The following is a 24,615-nucleotide window of genomic DNA, read 5'->3' as shown; positions in this document are numbered from 1 at the left end:
CAATACAAAGCAATCATCTTCAATTCCCAGCACACACTCAGGAAATGTGCCCCACTTACCGGGCACTGTACAGGACTGGAGCAGACAACACCTCCCTCAATTGTCCTGGTCCCAGGTTGACCCAGAACCAGACCCCCCCCCCCCCACCTCACCCTCCCCTGTCCCAGACTGACCCAGAACCAGACCTCCCCTGACCCAGATCCAGACCCCCCCCCCACCCTCCCCTATCCAGACTGAACCAGACCAACCTTACCCTCCCCTGTCCCAAACCAATCCAGAACCAGATCCCCCCTCACTCTTCCCTGCCCCATACTAATCCAGAACCAGATCCCTCCTCACCCTCCCTTGTCCCACACTGATCTAGAACCAGACCCCCCCTCACCCTCCCTTGTCCCAGACTGAATCAGACCCCCCTTGCCCTCCCTTGTCCCACACTGATCCAGAACCAGAATCCCCTCACCCTCCCTTGTCCCAGACTGAACTAGAACCCCCTCACCCTCCCCTGTCCAGACTTCCTAAACGATTTTGCTAAGATGCTGCACAAGCTGCTGCTCTATCAGATTGAGGCCTAGAACAGAAGAAATAGGAGCAAGAGTAGACTATTTGGCCCCTCGCACCTGCTCTGCCATTTAATAAGATCATGGCTGATCTGATCATGGACTCAGCTCTACTTCCCTGCCTGCTCCCCATAACCCTTTATTCCCTTATCGCTCAAAAATATGTCTATCTCTGCCTTAAATATATGCAATGACACAGCTCACACAGCTCTCTGGGGCAGAGAATTCCAGAGATTTACGACCCCCTGAGTGAAGAAATGTCTCCTCATCTCGGTTTGAAATGGGCAGCCATTATTCTGAGAATATGCCCCCTAGTTCGAGTTTCCCCTGAGTGGAAATATTCTCTCTGCATTATGCTTGTCGAAACCCCTCATTATCTTAAATGTTTTGAGAAGATCACCTCTCATCATTCTGAACTACAATGAGTACAGGCCCAACCTATCTTCATGTCAACCTCCCTCATCTCCGGAATCATCCGAGTGAACCTTCTCTGAACTGCCTCCAATGCAAGTATATCCTTTCTTAAATAGGAAGACCGAAACTGAACGCAGTACTATAGGTGTAGCCTCACTAATACCCTGTACAGTTGTAGCAGGACTTCTTTGGTTTTATACTCCATCCCCGAGCAATAAAGGCCAACATTCCATTTGCTTTCCTGATTACTTGCTGTATCTGCATAATAACTTGTATTTCATGGTCAAGGACCCCCAGGTGCCTCTGTACTGAAGCATTTTGTAATGTTTCCCTTTTTAAATAATACTTTGCTTTACTGTTTTTTCTGCCGAAGTGGATAACTTCACATATTCCCACATTATACTCCCTTTGCAGATTTTTTGTGCCCTTATCACAATTTGCTTTTCCATCATCTTTGTATCATCAGCAAACTTGGCTACATTACACTTGGACCCTTCATCCATAGAAACATAAAAAATAGGTACAGGAGTAGACCATTCAGCCTTCGAGCCTGCACCACCCTTCAATAAGATCATGGCTGATCCTTCCCTCAGTACCCCTTTCCTGCTTTCTCTCCATATCCCTTGATCCCTTTAGCCATAACGGCCATATCTAACTCCCACTTGAATATATCCAATGAACTGGCATCAACAACTCTCTGCGGCAGGAAATTCCACTGGTTAACAACTCTCTGAGGGAAGAAGTTTCTTCTCATCTCAGTCCTTAATGGCCTACCCATTATCTTAAGACTGTGTCCCCTGGTTCTAGACTTCCCCAGCATCGGGACCAATCTACCTGCATCTAACCTGTACCATCCCGTCAGAATCTTGTATGTTTCTATGAGATCCCCTCTCCTCCTTCTAAACTCCAATGTATAAATGCCCAGTTGATCCAGTCTTTCCTCATATGACAGTCCGGCCATCCCGGGAATCAGTCTGGTGAACCTTCGCTGCACTCCCTCAATAGCAAGAACGTCCTTCCACAGATTAGGAGACCAAAATGCAACACAATATTCCAAGTCATTAATAAACGTAAATAGTTGAGGCCCCGGCACCGATCCTTACGGCACCCCATTAGTTACTGTTTGCCAATCGGGAAATGACTCATTTATCCTGACGCTCTTTTCTGTTAGACAATCCTCTATCCATGCTAATATATTAATCCCAACTCTGTGAGCTTTTATCTTGTGCAGTAAGCTCTTATGTGGCACCTTATCGAATGCTGTCAGGAAATTCTGCTCCACAAATCAAAAGGATCGTGGCTGAACAGCCAAAACTCCAGGTGGGTCTTCTGACAAAGAAATTCAATGCTGGGCCCAACATGAGCAAATAAAGTGGACAAGGTTTACTCTAATAACACACTGGTTCTTTTCAGAGCCACCCACTCTATCTGTGAAAGGGCTGCTTACTGTCTGAAGAAACTGATCTATTGATCACAATCTTATCAGCTGTGCTTCAGTTGGTAGCACTCTCACTTTTGAGTCAGAAGGTTGTGGGTTCAAGTCCCACTCCAGGGACTTGAGCATAACAATCTAGGCTGACACACCAGTGCAGTGATGAGGGAGTGCTGCACTGTCTGAGTTGCCATCTATAGGAAGAGATGTTAAATCGAGGCCCATTCGGCTATTTCAGGTGGACATAATAAATCCCACGGCCACTATTTTGAAGAAGAGCAGATCGGTTATCCCCAGTGTCCTGGCTAATACTTATCCCTCGATCAACATAACACAACAGTGTATCTGGACATTATCACATTGCTGCTTATGGGAGCTTGTGTGCGAAATGGCTGCCACCTTTCCTACCTTACTACAGTGTCTACACTTCAAAAAGTACTTCATTGGCTGCGATATAAATCCAAGTCTCTATTTCTCCGCTTAATATTAAATCCCTACAGTTGATAAGCTGGGAGTTTCCAAACCAGGTGATCTTCAGTCGATCTCAGTTATAAACCGGTCAATGTCTGTTGAACATGTAGTAATGTAGATCGACAAACAGAGCAGCGAGTTTGCTGTTCAGATTAGTCACTATATACTACAAAATGAATTAACCTTCCTTGTAAGATTTCTGCCTGATAGCAGAATAGAAACACAAAGAACAGAGTATAAATCAGAAGGTGTTGTAACTGATGACATTATTCAAGAATTTGTGATTGTGGCGAGCAACAAATCTGATCGGATATTTAAAGAGACCAATTGGAGAGATGGAGAACAATGGATATTGACAAGCGGCCAATGAACCAATCACAATCATTGTCACCATCCCTCATTAGCATATGGCTGTGGGCACCAAGAAAGTAATGAAGAAAACACCACCGAAGTGTGGCAAGAAGTGCAGAAAGTCGAGGAAGGAGAGTTGCTCCATCTACATCTACAAAGTGATCGAAATATAGAAATTAGGTGCAGGAGCAGGTCATTCAGCCCTTCGAACCTGCACCACCATTCAATAAGATCATGGCTGATCATTCAACCTCAGTACCCCTTTCCTGCTTTCTCTCCATACCTCGTGATCCCTTTGGCCGTAAGGGCCATATCTAACTCCTTTTGAATATATCTAATGAACTGGCCTCAACAACTTTCTGCGGTAGAGAATTCTACAGGTTAACCACTCCCTGAGTGAAGAAGTTTCTCCTCATCTCGATCCTAAAAGGCTTACTCCTTATGATTAGACTGTGACCCCTGCTTCTGGAACTCCCCAGCAATGGGAACATTCTTCCTGCCTCTAACTTGTCCAATCCCGTCAGAATTGTATATGTTTCTATGAGATCCCCTCTCATTCTTCTAATCTCCAGTGGATACAAGCCCAGTTGATCCAGTCTCTCCTTATATGTCAGTCCTGCCATCCCGGGAATCAGTCTGGTGAACCTTCGCTGCACTCCCTCAAAAGCACGAACGTCCTTCCTCAGATTAGGAAACCTAAACTGAACACAATATTCTAGGTGTGGCCTCACCAAGGCTGTGTACGTCTGCAGTAAGACCTCCCTGCTCCTATACTAAAATCCTCTAGCTATGAAGGCCAACATGCCATTTGCCTTCTTCATTTTGCCTTCTTCTCTGCTTGCTGTACCTGCATGCCAACCTTCAACGACTGATGTACCATGACACCCAGATCTCATTGCACCTCCCCTTTTTCTAATCTGTCACCATTCAGATAATATTCTGTCTTCCTGTTTTTGCCACCAAAGTGAATAACATCACATTTATCCACATTATACTGCATCTGCCATGCATTTTCCCAATCGCCTAACCTGTCCAAGTCACCTTGCAGCCTCTTAGCATCCTCCTCACAGCTCACACCGCCACCCATCTGCAAACTTGGAGATATTACATTCAATTCCTTCATCTAAATCATTGATGTATATTCTAAATAGCTGTGGTCCCAGCACTGAACACTGCGACATGCCACTGGTCACTGCCTGCCATTCTGAAAAGGACCTGTTTATTCCGACTCTCTGCTTCCTGTCTGCCAACCAGTTTTCTATCCACGTCAATACATTACCCCCAATACCATGTGCTTTAATTTTGCACAATAATCTCTTGTATGGGTCCTTGTCAAAAGTCTTTTGAAAGTCTAAATACACCACATCCACTGGTTCTTCCTTGTCCACTCTACTAGTTACATCCTCAAAAAATTCTAGAAGATTTGTCAAGCATGATTTCCCTTTCATAAATCCATGCGATCTTGTCACTGCTTTCCAAATGCATTGCTATTTCATCTTTAATAATTGATTCCAACATTTTCCTCACCAGTGATGTCAGGCTAACTGGTCTATAATTATGTTTTCTCTCTCCCTCCTTTTTTAAAAAGTGGGGTTACATTAGCTACCCTTCAGTACACAGGAAGTGATCCAGTGTCTATAGAATGTTGCAAAATGATGACCAAGACATCCACTATTTCTAGGGCCACTTCCTTAAGTACTCTGGGCTGCAGCCTATCAGGCCCTGGGGATTTATCGGCCTTCAATCCCATCAATTTCCATAACACAATTTCCTGACTAATAAAGATTTCCTTCAGTTCCTCCTTTTCGCTAGACCCTCGAACCCCAAGTATTTCCGGAATGTTATTTGTGTCTTCCTTAATGAAGACAGACCCAAAGTATTTGTTCAATTGGTCTGCCATTTCTTTGTTCCCCATTATAAAGTCACCTGATTCTGACTGTAAAGGACCTACGTTGGTCTTCACTCATGTTTTTCTCTTCATATATCTACATTTTGCAGTCAATTTTTATGTTCCCTGCAAGCTTGCTCTCATACTCTATTTTCCCCCTCCTAATTAGACCCTTTGTCCTCCTCTGCTGAATTCTAAATTTCTCCCAGTCCTCAGGCTCACACTTTTCTGTGGCCAATTTACATGCCTCTTTCTTGCATTTAACACTATCCCTTGTTAGCCATGGTTGATCTACCTTCCCCATTTTATTTTTACTCCAGACAGGAATGTACAAATGTTGAAGTTCATCCATCTGATCTATAAATGTCTGCCATTGCCTATCCACTGTCAACCCTTTAAGTATCATTTGCCAGTCTATCCTAGCCAATTCATGTCTCATACCATCAAAGTTACCTTTCCTTAAGTACAGGACCCCAGTCTCGAAATAAACACTGTCACTCTCCATTTTAATAAAGAATTCTACCATATTATGGTCACTCTTCCCCAGGGGGCCTCGCATAACAAGATTGCTAATTATTCCTCTCTCATTACACATCACCCAGTCTAGGATGGCCAGCTCTCTAGTTGGTTCCTCGACACATTTGTCTAGAAAGCCATCCCTAATACACTGCAAGAAATCCTCCTCCACCGCATTGCTATCAGTTTGGTTAGCCCAATTTATATGTAGATTAAAGTCGCCCATGATAACTGTCGTACCTTTATTGCACACATCTCTAATTTCTTATTTGATGCTGTCCCCACCTCACCACGACTGTTTGGTGGTCTGTACACAACTCGCACTAGCGTGTTCTGCCCTTTGGTATTCCGCAGCTCTACCCATACAGATTCCACATCATCCAAGCTAATGTCCTTCCTTACTATTGCGTTAATTTCCTCTTTAACCAGCAACACTACCCACCTCCTTTTCCTTTCTGTCTATCTTTCCTGAATGTTGAATAACCCTGGATGTTTAGTTCCAAGTCTTGGTCACCCTGGAGCCATGTCTCTGTAATCCCAATTATATAATAATCATTAATAGCTGCCTGCGCAGTTAATTCATCCACCTTATCATGAATACTCCTCGCCTTGAGGCACAGAGCCTTCAGCCTTGTCTTTCTAACACTGTTCGTCCCTTTAGAATTTTGCTGTAAGGTGGCCCTTTTTGATTTTTGCCTTGGTTTTCTGCTCTCCAATTTATTATTCTCATTTCTATCTTTTGCTTCTGCCCCCATTTTATTTCCCTCTGTCTCCCTGCATAGGTTCCCATCCCCCTGCCATATTAGCTTAAATCCTCCCAATAGCACTTGCAAACACTCCCCCTAGGACATTGGTTCCAGTCCTGCCCAGGTGCAGACCGTCCGGTATGTACTCGTCTCACCTCCCCCAGAACCGGTTCCAATGTCTCAGGAATTTGAATCCCTCCCTCTTGCACCACTCCTCAAGCCACTTATTCATCTTAGCTATCCTGCTATTTCTACTCTGACTAGCACATGGCATGGGTAGCAATCCTGAGATAACTACCTTTGAGGTCCTACTTTTTCATTTAACTCCTAGCTCCCTAAATTCAGCTTGTAGGACCTCGTCCAGTTTTTTACCTATATCGTTGGTGTATATAGGGCACCACAACAGCTGGCCATTCTCCACCCCCCTTCAGAGTGTCCTGCAGCAGCTCTGAGACATCCTTGACCCTTGTAACAGGGAGTTAACATACCATCCTGGAGTCTCGATTGCAGCCACAGAAACGTCTATCTATTCACCTTACAATAGAATCTCCTATCATTATAGCTCTCCTACTCTTTTTCCTGCCCTCCTGTGCAGCAGATCCACCCATGTTGCCATGAACTTGGCTGCTGCTGCTTTCCCCTGGTGAGCCATCTCCCCCAACAATATCCAAAGCGGTATATCTGGGAGGGAGATGACTGCAGGGAAGTCCTGCACTGCCTTCCTACTCCTGCTGTGCCTGATGGTCATCATTTCCCTATCTCCCTTTGTAATCTCACTTAACGCACTATCCACGACATCCTCAGAATCGTGCGTGCTGCAGAGTGAATCCATCCACAGCTCCAGTGCCATCATGCGGTCTAACAGGAGCTGCAGCTGGATACACTTCCTGCATATATAGTCATCAGCGACACTGGAAGCGTTCCTGATTTCCCACATGGCAAAGGAGGATTATAACACAGGTCTGGGCTCTCCTGCCATGACTTAACCCTTAAAATAACCTAATGTGGCAACAATGAAGCAGGTTCACCCCGACACCGGCATCTCCACTGTGGTGTATGTAGCACACAAATCACTGACTCCACACGGTCTGGTGTTGATCTAACTGCTGTGACCTTCGTCCTTTATTTTTCAGCTCCAGAGTGCCTCTCAGGTGTGGTGGTCAGCCTTATATAGCGCCTGTTGCAGTATTACCAGGTTTACCACCACAGCGCCCTCTATGGTATGGCATAGTGCTTACATTACATTTAAGGTACTGGGACGATACACACATCATTACATAACATCACCTTCCGTCCCCCCCCCCCCCCCCCCAACCAGGACGCAGGACAACGATACACATATCATTACATAAAATCACACTTGTCCAATGAAAGGCAGGTAGGCATAGTGCATTAGTATGGTACATATTATCTGGTACATTAACTAGTTATTAACTGGTAACGCATCCTTGATTTCCTTGTTAGCCCTTATCATTAATTGTACTTCATCCATTACTTTACACAAATACAGTGGCCATTCAGCATTAAAAAATTAATTCTTATTATAAATTCGCCATCTCACATTAATATAGCTCATTTTGGACTCGCTCTGCCTTACAGAAGTCCTTTGTGGGGACCACCTCTTGGTAAGGCCCTTTTAAGACTCCTGGGTGCATTTCCTTTTTAAGGCACCATCTTTGATGCAGGAGGATTCCACGAGGCTTCTCCTTGGGCGCCGCCATCTTTGATGCTCTGAGCACGATGCCGCCGCCATCTACTTCTCCGCCGCTCCGGATGCCCTCCGCCGTCGCAGCCTCCGCTCCCGTCCGCTGCCACCTGACTTGCCGCCTCCCCCGCGGCGTCCGTAGCGGCCTCCCATTCGGCTACCGACCTCCAGCTGCTGCCGCCGCCCGACACTAACAGCTTCTTGGCAGGGCTCTTCCGATCCGCCGGCCATCCTGGATCCCTCGCACCCCGCCGGCTCACCCCCCCTCCCACTAGGCCCCTCTGTGCAGGGCTGCTTGCCTGTGGGGGCGGAGGCTGCAGGATCTCTGTGTGAGGCCTGGGCCTGGGACTTGCCTGTGGGGGGATTGTGGCTGCAGCTCCAGCTCGGTCGGCGCTGCTCTCTGGGGACCCGGGGCATGGCAGCATCCTGGGGAGCAGCAGCCTGTGGGGTGATGAAGTCTTCCCAGCTCCCACGGACCGTTCCCATCCACCTCTGGCCGAGGAGCATTGGCCCATCGCCTGCAATGACCCACAAAGGTAAACCATGCATCTCGTCCCCGTGGGATACCTGCACCATCGCTCTGAAAGAACAGTTATTAGTTCCCTGGTGTAGGTACGCAGCTTCGCCGTGACCGGGACCAGCTTGGGTCGTGCAGCTGGGTTAATCCACAGTTTATCAAAAGTTCTCCAACTCATCAACGACAGACCCGAGCCCGTGTCCACTTCCATACTCACAGGGACTCCGTTGATTTTTACTTCCCTTATCACTGGGGGCGAATCGTCGGTACATGTATACAGTCCAAGCACCTCATCTTCTTCTACCTGCTCCTCGCTGAACAGTAGATCATCTCCCAGCTCCTCAGCCACATGGTGAGTCTGATTTCTTTTACACATACGCTGAAGGTGGCCTTTAACGTGGCAGGTATTGCACGTGTACTCCGCAAACCTGCACCGGTGAGCCCCATGGCTTCCTCCACAACGCCAGCATGGTGCTGCTTGATTGGCCCCCCTCGGCGGACTCTGAGCTCCAGGATCCCGAGGTCCATGCTCTCTGCCCCGGTGTCGAGGAAATTTAGCTTAAATTAACTCAGGCGGAGACTTTCAGAATCGTGCTGTTGGTATACTGGGCATCTGACTCACATTTAAACCTGGATCAAACCCGCACTGTCAGATATTCACCGCCTGCACTGTATAAACCCAGTTACAGTAACACTACAAGGCTGGCATGGTGTGTGCACAGGCCAGTTTGCCTGGAGCCGGTCGCAGCTCTTTCCTTTGGTGATTTGGTGGCTCTGAAAAGAGCGGTTGTTGCACTTGGTGCTGAAGCTTCGAGCCCGGGAAGGGGGAGTCTAGGCGCACTCCCCGCGGATGCGGCGGGTCAGCTGGATGTCTTTGGGCAGAGGAAACATTACAAGGACACCCTCAAAGCCCCCTTGATAAAGTGCAACATCCCCACTGACACCTGGGAGTCCCTGGCCAAAGACCGTCGTAAGTGGAGGAAGTGTATTCGGGAGGGCGCTGAGCACCTCGAGTCTAGTTGCAGAAATCAAGCTCAGGCAGCGGAAAGAGAAAGAGCGTGTGGCAAACCTGTCCCACCCTCCCTTACCCTCAATGACTATTTGCCCACCTGTGACAGGAACTGTGGTTCTCGTATTGGACTGTTCAGCTATATAAGGACTCATTTTTAGAGTGGAAGCAAGTCTTCCTCAATTCCCAGGGACTGCCGGTGGTGAAGAATGCGGAGCCTCCTTTTACAGTGTCTGTGAGGGTCCGCCCCGGGGCTGTGATTGGTCTCAGCCCGACCGCCAATCAAGTTTTAACCAATCACCGAGAGCGAAAGGAAAGGGCGGGGATTACTGGGCCATGATTGCCTGAAATGAAACTGATAGTGCGTCAATTTCAAAAAGGCCGCCAATTTCAAAGTATCAACAAACAGAGTTTAAAGAAACTGTAATTTCCCGCCAGCAATGTAAGAATTCCGCTCTTTATAACCTCAATGGTGCCCCATTATAAGTCATCAATCCCATTCTCTTTAACATTCCGGTTTGAATTCTGTCCCATTCCCTGAGCGGTCTGTACCGGGCGGGAATAATTCCTCCGTCACTGCATCCTGCAAACACAAAGTCCGCATCGATCCCGCCAGTGCCGTCCCGTTTAACCGGTTATCACACAGAAACCTCACAATATGACAGGATTATCTGTGAGGGGAGACTGTAATGTCTGGGTAAAGGAGACTCTGTATCCCCGCCCGCTCATTGTGACCGTGACACCCGGAGTTTCTGATCTCTCATATTAAAACATTGTTCCAAAATATTTAATAATCCCCATTTTCCTACAGCGACTACACTACAAAATGTCTTCATTGGCTTTGAGACGTCCGGTGGTTGTGTAAGGCGCTATATTAATCCAAGTCTTTCTTTCCATTAATTAAATAGCTGAAATGATTTCCCAACCAAACTGTCCACACTCCCATTCCCAAGGTCACTGCTCTCTCTGTGAGGCGATGGGTGGCTCTTTGTGTTGTGTCCGGGGGAAAAGGTCGAGTTGTTCAGCCGCCGAATCCATAGAGAGTGCGGCCCTGCCGTTTCAAAGCGTACACCACATCCATGGCAGTGACCGTCTTGCGCTTGGTGTGCTCGGTGTCGGTGACCGCGACCCTGATCACATTCTCCAGGTAAACCTTCAGCACCCCGCGGCTCTCCTTGAATATCAGGCCCGAGATCCGCTTGAGACTGCCACGGCGAGCCAGGCGGCGGATGGCGGGTTTGGTGATGCCCTGGATGTTATCACGGAGCACTTTACGGTGCCGCTTGGCTCCGCCTTTGCCCAGTCCTTTGCCTCCTTTACCACGGCCAGACATGACGATTCTTAACTCAAACTGTCGCTGAATGAGAAACGAACTGCTCCTGGCTCCTTTTTATCGAGCCGGCCCCGATCTGACTGAGAAAGTGCAGAGTGAGAGAGGCGGGAAGGGGAGGAGACAAAGTGAGAGATTAAACAGAGAGCGCGGCAGGGAAGGAGACAGAGTCAAGATTGAGAGACAAAGCAGAGCGCGGCCTCTGATCTTCCAGCTCCACCTCCAGCTTTCTGCAACCGCCAATCTCACATTGTTTTCTCTGCAATGGAACTGATACAGCGCTCCGCACAAACCCTTGCAGACTCGGAATTCATATTCAAGGCTTCCAGAAACCAGAAGCTTTTAAATAAGGTCCCCAGCTGTTTACATTGTACATTAATGATTTAGACGAGGGGATTAAATGTAGTATCTCAAAATTTGCGGATGACACTAAGTTGGGTGGCAGTGTGAGCTGCGAGGATGCTATGAGGCTGCAGAGTGACTTGGATAGGTTAGGTGAGTGGGCAAATGCATGGCAGATGAAGTATAATGTGGATAAATGTGAAGTTATCCACTTTGATGGTAAAAACAGAGAGACAGACTATTATCTGAATGGTGACAGATTAGGAAAAGGGGAGGTGCAACGAGACCTGGGTGTCATGGTACATCAGTCATTGAAGGTTGGCATGCAGGTACAGCAGGCGGTTAAGAAAGCAAATGGCATGTTGGCCTTCATAGTGAGGCGATTTGAGTACATATGCAGGGAGGTGTTACTACAGTTGTACAGGGCCTTGGTGAGGACACACCTGGAGTATTGTGTACAGTTTTGGTCTCCTAACATGAGGAAGGTCATTCTTGCTATTGAGGGAGTGCAGCGAAGGGTCACCAGACTGATTCCTCAGATGGCGGGATTGACTTATCAAGAAAGACTGGATCAACTGGGCTTGTATTCACTGGAGTTCAGAAGAATGAGAGAGGATCTCATAGAAACATATAAAATTCTGACGGGTTTAGACAGGTTAGATACAGGAAGAATGTTCCCAATGTTGGGGATTTCTAGAACCAGGGGTCACAGTCTAAGGATAAGGGGTAAGCCATTTAGGACCGAGATGAGGAGAAACTTCTTCACCCAGAGAGTGGTGAACCTGTGGAATTCTCTACCACAGAAAGTTGTTGAGGCCAATTCACTAAATATATTCAAAAAGGAGTTAGATGTACTCCTTACTACTCGGGGGATCAAGAGGCATGGCGAGAAAGCAGGATTGGGGTACTGAAGTTGCATGTTCAGCCATGAACTCATTGAATGGCGGTGCAGGCTCGAAGGGCTGAATGGCCTACTCCTGCACCTATTTTCTATGTTTTCTATGTCCTGTTACAATTAACACTCACGATTATTCCCGCCTATATAGTTCCTTCCCTGTCAATCTCAGACCTTATTCCATCTCCTCCCAGACAGGTTCGGTAGTTGACAAACACCTTATTCCAACTGATTTAGAGAATCTGGTGTTTGGGGTTTGAGTTATGAGGCGTGGTATCGCCGCCAGTACCACTGTCTCACAGAGACTCTGCCCCTGAATCTGTGAAATGACAATGACCAGGAACTGAGACTGGAGCCGAACACAAACCCCAGTTACAGTGAGGTCCGGGCCGGACAACCCATTCTCTATGTGCTTTATTGCATACACTGGGGGAGGGGTGGGTGCAGACACTAGGGGAGGGGTGGCTGAGACACCGGGGGAAGGGTAGGTGCAGACACTAGGGGAGGGGTGGGTGCAGACACTAGGGGAGGGGTGGCTGCAGACACCGGGGGAAGGGTGGGTGCAGACACTGGGGGAAGGGTGGGTGCAGACACTGGGGGAAGGGTGGCTGAAGATACTGAGGGAGGTGCGATGCAGTAACTATAGGAGGGGTGGGTGCAGACACTGGGGGAGGGGTGTGTGCAGACACTGGGGGAGGGGTTTGTGCGGACACTGGGGGAGTGGTGGGTGCAGACGCTGGTGGAAGGGTGGGTGCAGACACTGGGTGAAGGGTGTTTGCAGTTGCTGGGTTAAGGGTGGGTGCAGACTCTGGGGGAGGGGTATGTGCAGACACTGGGGGAGGGGTGGGTGCAGACGCTGGTGGAAGGGTGGGTGCAGTCGCTGGGTGAAGGGTGGGTGCAGTCGCTGGGTGAAGGGTGGGTGCAGACACTGGGGGAGGTGTGGTTGCAGACACTGAGCAAGGTTTGGGTGCAGCCACTGCTGGAGGGGTAGGTGCAGACATCGGGGGAGGGGTGCGTGCAGACACTGGGGGAGGGGTGGGTGCAGACACTGGGGGAGGGGTGGGTGCAGACACTGGGTGAGGTGGGTGCAGACACTGGGCGAGGGATGAGTGCAGTCACTGGGGGAGGGGTGGTTGCAAAAACTGGAAGACGTTTGGATGCAGATACTGGGGGAGTGGTAGGTGCAGACACTGGCGGAGGGAAGGGTGCAGACACCGGGCAGGGGATGGGTGCTGAATCTGGGGTAAGAGTGGGTGAAAACTCTGGGGGAGGGGTGGGTGCAGACACTGAGGGAAGGCTTGTGCAGACACTGATGGATGGGTCGTGCAGAAACTGGTGCAAGGGTGGGTACAAACACTGGAGTAAGGGGTGAGTGCAGACACTGGGGGAAGGCGTGGGTGCAGACACTGGGGGAAGGCGTGGGTGCAGACACAGGGGGGAGGGTGGTTGCAGACACTGGGGAAGGGTGTGTGAAGACACTGGGGGAGTGTGGGTGCAGACAAAGGGGAATGGGTGGGTACAGACACCGGGGGATGGGGTGGGTGCAGACATTTGAGGAGGGGTGGGTGCAGACACTAGCAGAGGGGGTGGTCATAGACACTAGCGGAGGGGATGGGTGCAGACACAGGGGGAGGGGTGGGAGCTGCAACTGGTGCAAGGGTGGGTACAAACACTGGGGGAGGTGGGTGCAGACACTGGAGTAAGGGGTGGGTGCAGAAACTGTGGGAAGGCATGGGTGCAGACACAGGGGGGAGGGTAGTTGCAGACACTGGGGGTTGGATGGGTGCAAACACTGGGGGAAGGTTGGGTGTAGACACTGTGGGAGGGATGGGTGCAGAAACTGGTGGAAGGGTGGGTGCAGAAACCGGGCGATGTGGGTGCAGACACAGGGGGAGGTGTGGTTGCAAACACTGGGGGAGGGGTGGGTGCTGGCACTGGGAGTGGGAAGACTGCAGAAACTGGGGCAGGGGTGGGAGCTGAAACTGGGGGAAGGGTGGGTGCAAACACTGGGGGAGGGGTGGGTGCAGTCACTGGGGGTGGGGTGGGTGCAGACACTGAGGGAAGGGTTGTGCAGACACTGGGGGAGGGGTGGGTGCAGACACTGGGGGAGGGTGGGTGCAGACACTGGGGGAGGTGAGTGCAGGCACTGGGGTAAGGGGTGGGTGCAGACACTGGGGGACTGGTGGTTGCAGACACTGAGGGAGGTGTTGTGCAGACACTGATGGAGGGGTCGTGCAGAAACTGGTGCAAGGGTGGGTCCAACACTGGGGGAGGTGGGTGCAGACACTGGAGTAAGGGGTGGGTGCAGACACTGGGGGAAGGTGTGGCTGCAGACAATGGGGGAGTGATGGGTGTAGACACTGGGGAGGGTGGGTGCAGACACTGGGGGAGGGTGTGTGAAGAAACTGGAGCAGGGGTGGGTGCAGACACTGGGGGGGGTTGAGTGCAGACACTGGGGGATGGGTGGGTGCAGACACCGAGAGAAGAGGTGGGTGCAGACACTGGAGGGGGGGGGGTGGTGGGTGCAGACAGTAGCGGGGGGATGGGTGCAGGCACAGGGGGATGGGTGTGTGCAGACACTGGGGGAGGTGTGGTGCAGACACTGGGGGAGGGTTGGGGGCAGACACTGGGGGAGGGGTGGTTTGAGACACTGGAGGAGGGGTGCGTGCAGACACTGGAGGAGGGGTGTGTGCAGACACTGGGGGAGGGGTGGTTTGAGACACTGGAGGAGGGGTGGGTGCAGACACTGGGGCAGGGATGTGTGCAGATACTGGGGTAGGGTGGGTGAAGTAACTGTGGGAAGGGTGGTTGCAGACACTGGGGGAGGGGTGGGTGCATACACTGGGGGAGGGGTGGTTTGAGACACTGGAGGAGGGGTGGTACAGGCACTGGGGGAGGGTGGGTGAAGTAATTGTGGGAAGGGTGGTTGTAGACACTGCGAGAGGGATGGATGCAGCCACTGGGGGAGGGGTGGTTTGAGACACTGGAGGAGGGGTGGGTGCTGCCACTGATGGAGGGTTGGGTGCAGAGATTGGGGGAGGGGTGTGTGCGAACACATGGGGAGGGGACCGTGAAGATACTGGATGAGGGGTGAGTGCAGGCACTGGGGGGAGGGTGCAGACACTGGGGGAGCGGTAGCTTCAGAAATTGAGGGACGAGTTCTGCAGGCACTGCGGGAGGGGTGGGTGCCGAAACTGGTGGAAGGTTGGGTGCAGGCACTGGGAGAGGGGTGGGTGCAGAAACTGGGGGAAGCGTGAGTGCAGACACTGGGGGTTGGGTGGGTGCAGACACTGAGGGAGGGGTTGTGCAGTAACTGGGAGAGTGGTGAATGCAGACACTGGGGGGAGGTTGCAGACACTGGAGGAGGGGTGGGTGCAAACACTGGGGGAGGGGACGGGTGCAGACACTTGGGGAGGGATGAGTGCAATCTGTGGGGGAGGGGTGGTTGCAGACACTAGAAGACGGTTGGGTGCAGACAGTGGGAGAGGGATGGGTGCAGACACTGGGGGAGGGGCGGGTGCAGACACTGGGGGAAGGGTGGGTGCAGGCACTAGAGGAGGGGTGGGTGCAGACACTGCGGGAGGGGCAGGTGCAGACATCGGGGTGGGGTCTGGGCAGACACTGGGGGAGAGGTGGGTGCAGACACTGGGGGAGGGGAGGGCACAGACACTGGGGGAGTGGTGGGTGCAGACACTGGGGGAGGGATGGATGTAGATACTGGGGGAGGGTGGGTGCAGGCACTGGGGGAGGGGTGGATTCAGACATTGGGGGATGGGTGGGTACTGACACTGGGAGAGGGGTGGGTGCAGGCACTGGGCGAGGGGTTGTGCAGAAACTGGGGAAAGGGTGGGTGCAGACACTGGGCGAGGGATGGGTGCAGATACTGGGGGAGGGGTGGGTGCAGACATTGGGGGAGGGGTGGGTGCAGACACCATGGAGGGGTCTGTGCAGACACTGGGGGAGAGGTGGGTGCAGACACTGGGTATGGGGTGGGTGCAGACACTGGGGTAGTGGTGAGTGCAGACATTGGGGGAGTGGTGGGTGCAGACACTAGGGGAGGTTCAGGTGCAGACACCGGGGAGGGGTCTGTGCAGACACCGGGAGAGGGAAGGATGCAGACACTGTAAGAGTGGTGAGTGCAGACACTGGGGGAGGTACAGACACTGGGCGAGGGATGGGTGCAGACACTGGGGTAGGGATGGATATAGATACTGGAGGAGGTGTGGGTGCAGACACTGGGGGAGGGCTGCATGCAGACACTGGGGGAGGGGTGTGTGCAGACACTGGGGGAGGGGTGCGTGCAGACACTGGGGGAGGGGTGTGTGCAGACACTGGGGGAGGGGTGTGTGCAGGCACTATAGGAGGGGTGGGTGCAGGCACTGGGAGGGGTGGGTGCAGGCACTGGGGCAGGTGTGGTTGCAGACACTGGAGGAGGGGTGGATGCAGACACTGGCGGAGGGGAGGGTGCAGACACTGGGGGAGGTGTGGTTGCAGATACTGGACGACGGTTGGGTGCAGACACTGGCCGAGAGTTTGTGCAGAAACAGGGGGAAGGGCGGGGGCAGCCAGTGGGGGAGGGGTGGGTGCAGACATTGGGGGAGGGTTGGGTGCAGACACCATGGGAGGGATGGGTGCAGACACTGGGGGAGGGGTGGGTGCAGACACTGGGGGAGGGGTGTGTGCAGCCAGTGGGGGAGGGGTGGGTGCAGACACTGGGGGAAGGGTGGGTGCAGCCAGTGGGGGAGGGGTGGGTGCAGACACTGGAGGAGGGGTGGGCGCAGACACCATGGGAGGGGTGGGTGCAGACACCATGAGAGGGGTGGGTGCAGACACCGGGGGAGGGGTGTGTGCAGACACTGGGGGAGGGGTGTGTGCAGACACTGGGGGAGGGAAGGATGCAGGCACTGGAGGAGGGTTGGGTGCAGGCATTGGGGAGTAGTGGGTGCAGGAACTAGAGGAGGGGTGGGTGCAGGCACTGGGAGGGGTGGGTGCAGACACTGGGGCAGGGGTGGATGCAGACACTGGCGGAGGGGTGGATGCAGACACTGGGCGAGGGTTGAATGCAGACACTGGGCGAGGGGTGGGTGCAGACACTGGAATAGGTGGCTACAGACACTGGGGGAAGGGATGGGTGCAGACACTGGGATAAGGGTAAGTGCAGACACTGGGGGAGGGATGGATGTAGATACTGGGGGAGGTGGGTGCAGGCACTGGGGGAGGGGTGGATTCAGACATTGGGGGATGGGTGGTTGCGGATACTGGGAGAGGGGTGGGTGCAGGCCCTGCGGTTGGGTTGGGTGGAGACACTGCGGGAGGGTTGTGTGCAGACACTAGGGGAAGTGTGGGTGCAGGCACTGGGGAGGGGTGGGTGCAGGCACTAAGGGAGGGATGGGTGCAGAGACTGGTGGAGGGGTGGGTGCAGAAACTGTGGGAAGGGTGGGTGCAGACACTGGGTGAAGTGGGTGCAGACTCTGGGGGAGGGGTGGGTGCAGACAGTGGGGGAGGGAATGATGCAGACACTGGGGGAGAGGGTGTGTGCAGACACTGCTGGAGGGTTGGGTGGAGACACTGGGGGAGGGGTGGGTGGAGACACTGGGGGATGGGTGGGTGCAGGCACCAGAGGAGGGGTGGGTGCAGGCACTAGGGGAGAGGTGGGTGGAGACACTGGGGGAGGGGTGGATTCAGACACTGGGGGAGGTGTGGTTGCAGACACTGGTGGAGGGGTGGATGCAGACACTGGTGGAGGGGAGGGTGCAGACACTGGCGGAGGGGTGGTTGCAGACACTGGCGGAGGGATGGGTGCAGACACTGGGTGAGAGGTTGTGTAGAAACTGGGGGAAGGGCGGGAGCAGACACTGGGGGAGGTGGGTGCAGACACTGGGTGAAGTGGGTGCAGACACTGGGGGAGGGGTGGGTACAGACAGTGGGGGAGGGAATGATGCAGACACTGGGGGAGGGGTGGGTGCAGGCACCAGAGGAGGGGTGGGTGCAGGCACTGGGGGAGAGGTGGGTGGAGACACTGGGGAGGGGTGGATTCAGACACTGGGGGAGGTTCGGGTGCAGAGACCGCGGAGGGGTCTGTTCAGAGACTGGGAGAGGGAAGGATGCAGACACTGGGGGAGTGGTGAGTGCAGACACTGGGGGAGGTACAGACACTGGGCGAGGGATGGGTGCAGACACTGGGGTAGGGATGGATGTAGATACTGGGGGAGGTGTGGGTGCAGACACTGGGGGAGGGATGGATGTAGATACTGGGGAGGGTGGGTGCAGACACTGGGGGAGGTGTGGGTGCAGACACTGGGGGAGGGGTGTGTGCAGACTGGGGGAGGGTTGGGTGCAGACACTGGGGGAGGGTTGGGTGCAGGCATTGGGGAGTAGTGGGTGCAGGCAGTAGAGGAGGGGTGGGTGCAGGCACTGGGGCAGGGGTGGGTGCAGAAACTTGGGGAGGGGCGAGTGCAGACATCTGGGAGGGGTCTGTGCAGACACTGGGGGAGAGGTGGGTGGAGACACTGGGGGAGGGGTGGGTGCAGACACTGGGGCAGGTGTGGTTGCAGACACTGGCGGAGGGGTGGATGCAGACACTGGCGGAGGGGAGGGTGCAGACACTGGCGGAGGGGTGGGTGCAGACACTGGGTGAGAGGTTGTGCAGAAACTGGGGGAAGGGCGGAAGCAGACACTGGGGGAGGTGGTTACAGACACTGGGGGAAGGGATGGGTGCAGACACTGGGGGAGTGGTGAGTGCAGACACTGGGGGAGGGTAGAGACACTGGGGTAGGAGTAAGTGCAGACACTGGGGGAGGGATGGATGTAGATACTGGGGGAGGTGGGTCCAGGCACTGGGGGACAGGTGGATTCAGACATTGGTGGATGGGGTGGGTGCGGATACTGGGAGAGGGGTGGGTGCAGACCCTGCGGTAGGGTTGGGTGCAGACACTAGGGGAAGTATGGGTGCAGGTACTGGGGAGGCGTGTGTGCAGGCACTAGGGGAGGGATGGGTGCATACACTGGTGGAGGGGTGGGTGCAGATACTGTGGGAAGGGTGGGTGCAGACACTGGGCGAAGTGGGTGCAGACACTGGGGGAGGGAATGATGCAGACACTGCGGGAGGGTGCGTGCAGTAACTGTGGGAGGGGTGGGTGCATACACTGGGGGAGGGAGGGGTGCAGACACTGGGGGAGGGGTGGATGCAGACACTGGGGGAGGGGTGGGTGCAGACACTGGGGGAGGGGTGGGTGCAGACACTGGGGGAGGGGGTGGGTGCAGACACTGGGGGAGGGGTGGGTGCAGACACTGGGGGAGGGGTGGGTGCAGACACTGGGGGAGGGGGTGGGAGCAGAGACTGGGGGAAGGGTGGATGCAGACACTGGCGGGGGCGGGTAGGTGCATAGACTGGGGGAGGGTTGGGTGCAGACACTGGTGGAGGGTTGGGTGCAGACACCGGGGGAGGGGTGTGTGCAGCCACGAGAGGAAGTGCGGTGCAGGCACTGGGGGAGGGGTGGGTGCAGGCACTGGGGGAGCAGTGTGTGCCGATACTGGGGGAGGTGTGGGGGCCAGACACTGGGGAGGGGTTTGTGCAGACACAGAGTGGAGGGTGCTGTCACTGGGGGCGTGGTGGATGCACACACTTGAGGAGGCTGGGTGCAGACACTGAGGGATGGAGTGTGCAGCCACTGCGGGAGGGGGGCATACAGATATTGGTGGATGGATAGGTGCTGACACTGGGAGTGGGGTGGGTGCAGACACTGCAGGCAGCGTGGGTGAGGACACCGGGAGAGGGGTGGGTGCACACACTGCAGGAGAGGTGGGTGCAGACACTGGTGGAGGGTTGGGTGCAGACACTGAGGGAGGGTTGTGTGCAGCCACGAGAGGAAGTGTGGTGCAGTCACTGGGGGAGGGGTGGGTGCAGACACCGGGGGAGAGGCAGGTGCAGTCACCGGGGAGGGGTCTGTGCAGACAATGTGGGTGGGGTGGATGAAGACACAGGCGGAGAGGGTGGGCGTAGACACAAGCGGAGGGGCTGGGCGTAGACACTGGCGGGGAGGTGGGTGCAGACACTGGGGGAGGGGTGGGTGCAGATACTGCAGGAGGGGTATGTGCAGGAACTGGGGGAGGGGAGGGTGCAGACACCAGGGGAGGGGTTGGTGCAGACACTGGGGGAGGTGTGGGTGCAGACACTGGGGGAGGTAGCTGCATTCACTGGGGGAAGGCGTGGGTGCAGACACTGGGGGAGTGGTGAGTGCAGATACTGGGGGAGGGATGGGTGCAGACACTGGGGTAGTTGTGAGTGCAGACACTGGGGTTGGGTGCAGACACTGGGGGAGGGTGGGTACTGACATAGGGTGAGGGATGTGTCTAGAGACTGGGGGAGGGTGGGTGCATGCACTGAGGGAGGTGTGGATGCAGACACTGGGGAATGGGTGCGTGCAGACACCGGCAGAGTGGTGGGTGCAGTCCCTGCGGGAGGAGTGGGTACAGACACTGAGGGAGGGATGTGTGCATACACTGTGGGAGTGGTGGGTGCAGGCACTGCAGGAGGATTGGGTGCAAACACTGGGGGAGGGGTGGGTACAGACACTGGGCGAGGGTGCGTGCAATCACTGGGGGTGGGTTTGGTGCAGACATTGGGAGAGGGGTGGGTGCAGACACTGGAAGAGAGATGGGTGCAGACACTGGGGGAGGGGTGGATGCAGACACTGGGGGTGGGGTGCGAGCAGATTCTGGGGGAGGGGTGGCTGCAGATACAGTGGGAGGGGTCGTTGCAGACAATGTGGGGGGGTGGGTGCAGACAATGTGGGGGGGTGGATGCAGACACCTGGGGAGGGAAGGGTGCAGACACCAGGGGAGGGGTCACTGCAGACACTGAGGGAGGGGTTGTGCAGACACTGAGGAAGGGGTATGTGCAGAAACTGATCGAATTGTGGGGTGCAGACACTGGGTGAAGGGTGGGTGCAGACACTGGGGGATGGGTGGGTGCAGACAACGGGAGAGGGATGCGGGCAGACACCGAGGGAGGGGTGGATGCTTTCACTGGCGGAGGGTTGGGTGCAGACACTGGGAGAGGGTTGGGTGCAGACAGTGGGGGAGGCGTGGGTGCAGACACCGAGGGAGGGGTTGTGCAGACACTGGGGGAGGGTTGGGTGCAGACGCCGGGGGAGGGATTGTGCAGACACTGGGGAAGGGGTGGGTGCAGACACTGGGGTAGGGGTGGGTGTAGACACTGGGGGAGGGTGCGTGCAGTAACTGTGGGAGGGGTGCGTGCAGACACTGGGGGAGGTTTGGGTGCAGGCACCTGGGGTGTGATGGTGCAGACTCCGGGGGATCGATGGGTGCAGACACCGTGGGAGGGGTGGATGCAGACACTGGGGGAGGGGTTTGTGCAGACACATAGAGGAGGCTGCTGACACCGGGGGCAGGGTGGATGCACACAGTGGGGAGGGGGGGGGTGGGTGCAGACACTGGGGGAGAGGCGGGTGCAGACACAGGGGAGGGGTCTGTGCAGACACTAGGGGTGGGGTGGCTGGAGACACAGGTGGAGTGGGTGGGCGTAGGCACTGGCGGAGGGGCTGGGCGTAGACACTGGCGGGGAGGTGGGTGCAGACACTGGGGGATTGTTGGGTGCAGACACAGCGGGAAGGGTATGTGCAGACACTGGGGGAGGGGTCGGTGTAGAAACTGGGGGAGGGGTGTGGGCAGACACTGGGGGAGGTTGCTGCATTCACTGGGGGAAGGCGTGGGTGCAGACACTGGGTATTTTTGAGTGCAGGCACTGGGGTTGGGTGCAGACACTGGGGGAGGGAAGGGTGCAGACACCGGGGGAGAGGTTGTGCAGACAAGGAGGGAGGGGCGAGTGCAGAAACTGATCGAATGGTGGGGTGCAGACACTGTGGGAGGGGTGGGTGCAGACAGTGGAGGAGGGGTGGGAGCAGACACTTGGGGAAGATGGGTGCAGGCACGGGGGGATGGGTGGGTGCAGACAACAGGAGCTGGGTGTGTGCAGTCACTGGGAGAGGGGTGGCTGCAGACACTGGGGGAAGATGGGTGCAGACACTCGGGGAGGGTGGGTGCAGTCACTGGGAGACGGGTGGGTGGAGACATTGGGGAGGCGTGGGTGCAGACACTGGGGGAGGGGTAGGTGTAGAAACTGGGGGAGGGGTTGGTGCAGAAACTTGTGGAGGGTGGGTGCAGATACTGGGGGACGGGTAGGTGCAGACACTGGGGGTTGGGTGCAGACACTGGTGGTGGGGTGGGTGCAGATTAGCGGAAGGCTGGGTGCAGACTCTGTGGGAGGGCTGCATGCTGGAACTGGGGGAGGGGTGGATGCAAACACTGGGGGAGGGTGGGTGCAGCCACTCAGAGAAGGGTGGGTGCAGACACAAGGGGAGGGTTGGGTGCAGACACTGGGGGACGGGTTGGTTCAGACACTGGCGGTGGAGTGGGTGCTTTCACTGGCAGAGGGGTGGGTGCAGACACTGGGAGAGGGGTGGGTGCAGATACTGGGAGAGGGGTGGGTGCAGACAGTGGGGGAGGGGTGGGTGCAGACAGTGGGGGAGGGGTGGGTGCAGACACTTGGGAAGGATGGGTGCAGACACTGGGGGATGGGTGGGTGCAGATAACGGGAGAGGGGTGGGTGCAGACACTCAGGGAGGGTGGGTGCAGTCACTGGGAGACGGGTGGGTGGAGACGTTGGGGGCAGCTTGGGTGCAGACACTGGGGGAGGCGTGGGTGCAGATACTGGAGGAGGCGTGGGTGCAGAAAACTGGGGGAGGGATGGGTGCAGACACTGGGGGAGGGGTCAGTGCAGACACTGAGGGAGGGGTTGTGCAGACACTGAGGGAGGGGTGTGTGCAGAAACTGGTGGAAGGGTGGGTGCAGACACTGGGGGAGGGGTGGGTGCAGACACTGGGGGAGGGGTGGGAGCAGACACTGAAGGAGGGGTGGGTGCAGACACCGGGGGAGGGGTGAGTGCAGACACCGGGTGAGGGGTGGGTGCACACACTGGCGGAGGGGTGGTGCAAACGCTGGAGGAGAGGTGGGTGCAGTCATTGAGGGAGGGTTGGGTGCAGAGACTTGGGGAGGTGAGGGTGCAGACACTGGAAGAGGGCTGAGTGCTGACACTGCGGGGAGGGCGCAGACACTGCGGGAGGGGTGGGTGCAGAAACTGGAGGAGAAGTGGGTGCAAACACTGGATGAGGGGTGAGTGCAGAAACTGTTGGAAGGGTGGGTGCAGACACCGGGGGAGGGGTGGGTGCAGACACCGAGGGAGGGGTTGTGTAGACACTGGGGGAGAGGTGGTGCACACACTGGGGGAGGGGTGAGTGCAAACACCGGGGGAGGGGTGGGTGCAGACACCGAGGGAGGGGTTGTGTAGACACTGGGGGAGAGGTGGTGCACACACTGGGGGAGGGGTGAGTGCAAACACCGGGGGAGGGGTGGGTGCACACACTGGCGGAGGGGTAGTGCAGACGCTGGAGGAGAAGTGGGTGCAGTCACTGAGGAAGTGTTGGGTGCAGACACTTGGGGAGGTGAGGGTGCAGAAACTGGAGGAGGGCTGAGTGCTGACACTGCGGGGAGGGCGCAGACACTGCGGGAGGGGTGGGTGCAGACACTGGGCGAGGTGGGTGCAGACACTGGGGGAGGGGTCAGTTCAGACACTGAGGGGAGGGTACAGACACCTGGGGCGGGGTGGATGCAGACACTGAGGGATGGTGTGTGCAGCCACTGCGCGAGGTGGTTGGATAGGTGCAGACACTGGGAAAGGGGTGGCTGCAGACACTGGGGGAGGGTAGTGGGTGCAGTCACTGGAAGACGGGTGGGAGCAGACACTGGGGGAGTGGTGCGTGCAGATTCTGAGGGAGAGTTGGGTGCAGACACTGGGAGAAGGCTGGGTGCACACTGGGGGAGGGGTGGGTGCAGATACTGGGAGAAGGCTGGGTGCACACTGGGTGAGGGGTGTGTGCAGACACTGGGGGAGTGCTGGGTGTAGACATTGGGGGAGGGGTTGGTGCAGACACTGGGGGAGGGGTGGGTGCAGGCACTGAAGGGAGAGGTGGGTGCAGACTCTGGCGGAGGGGTGGGTGCAGACTCTGGCGGAGGGGTGGGTGCATCACACTGGGGGAGGGGTTGGTGCAGACTCTGGGGGAGGGGTGGGTGCAGACACTGGGGGAGGGGTAGGTGCAGACTCTGGGGGAAGTTGAGTGCAGACACTGGGGGAGGGGTGGGTGCAGCCAGTGTCAGCAAGTGTCCGGGATCCTGGGATCATTTTCGATGATTTTTATCTGGAATCTGAGCCCGACCCCGGGACAGGGATCAGTTGATTCCGGGATCAGCTCTTGTCTGAGAGGCCTGAGTGGCTCTAAGAAGAGACTTTGGGTTCATATGTTTCCAAGTTGCCCTTTTTATTTACTTTTTGGTCGCTACTTTCTTGGTCTTTGCTAATTTGGGT

The 24,615-nt window shown here is 55.3% G+C and overlaps 1 protein-coding gene across 1 annotated transcript in view; it reads left to right on the top strand.

The window, feature by feature from the left end:
• Positions 1-24,615, top strand: part of LOC139229901 (zinc finger protein 850-like) — a 101,599-nt gene that overhangs the window by 37,313 nt on the left and 39,671 nt on the right. The window contains exon 5 of the mRNA XM_070861539.1: positions 19,139-19,144. Within this exon, the coding sequence (XP_070717640.1) occupies positions 19,139-19,144 (6 nt within the window). The remainder of the gene's footprint in view (positions 1-19,138; positions 19,145-24,615) is intronic.

Source organism: Pristiophorus japonicus, chromosome 19 (assembly GCF_044704955.1).
Source record: "Pristiophorus japonicus isolate sPriJap1 chromosome 19, sPriJap1.hap1, whole genome shotgun sequence".
NCBI lineage: Eukaryota > Metazoa > Chordata > Chondrichthyes > Pristiophoridae > Pristiophorus > Pristiophorus japonicus.
This window is presented reverse-complemented; position numbering and strand designations above follow the sequence as displayed.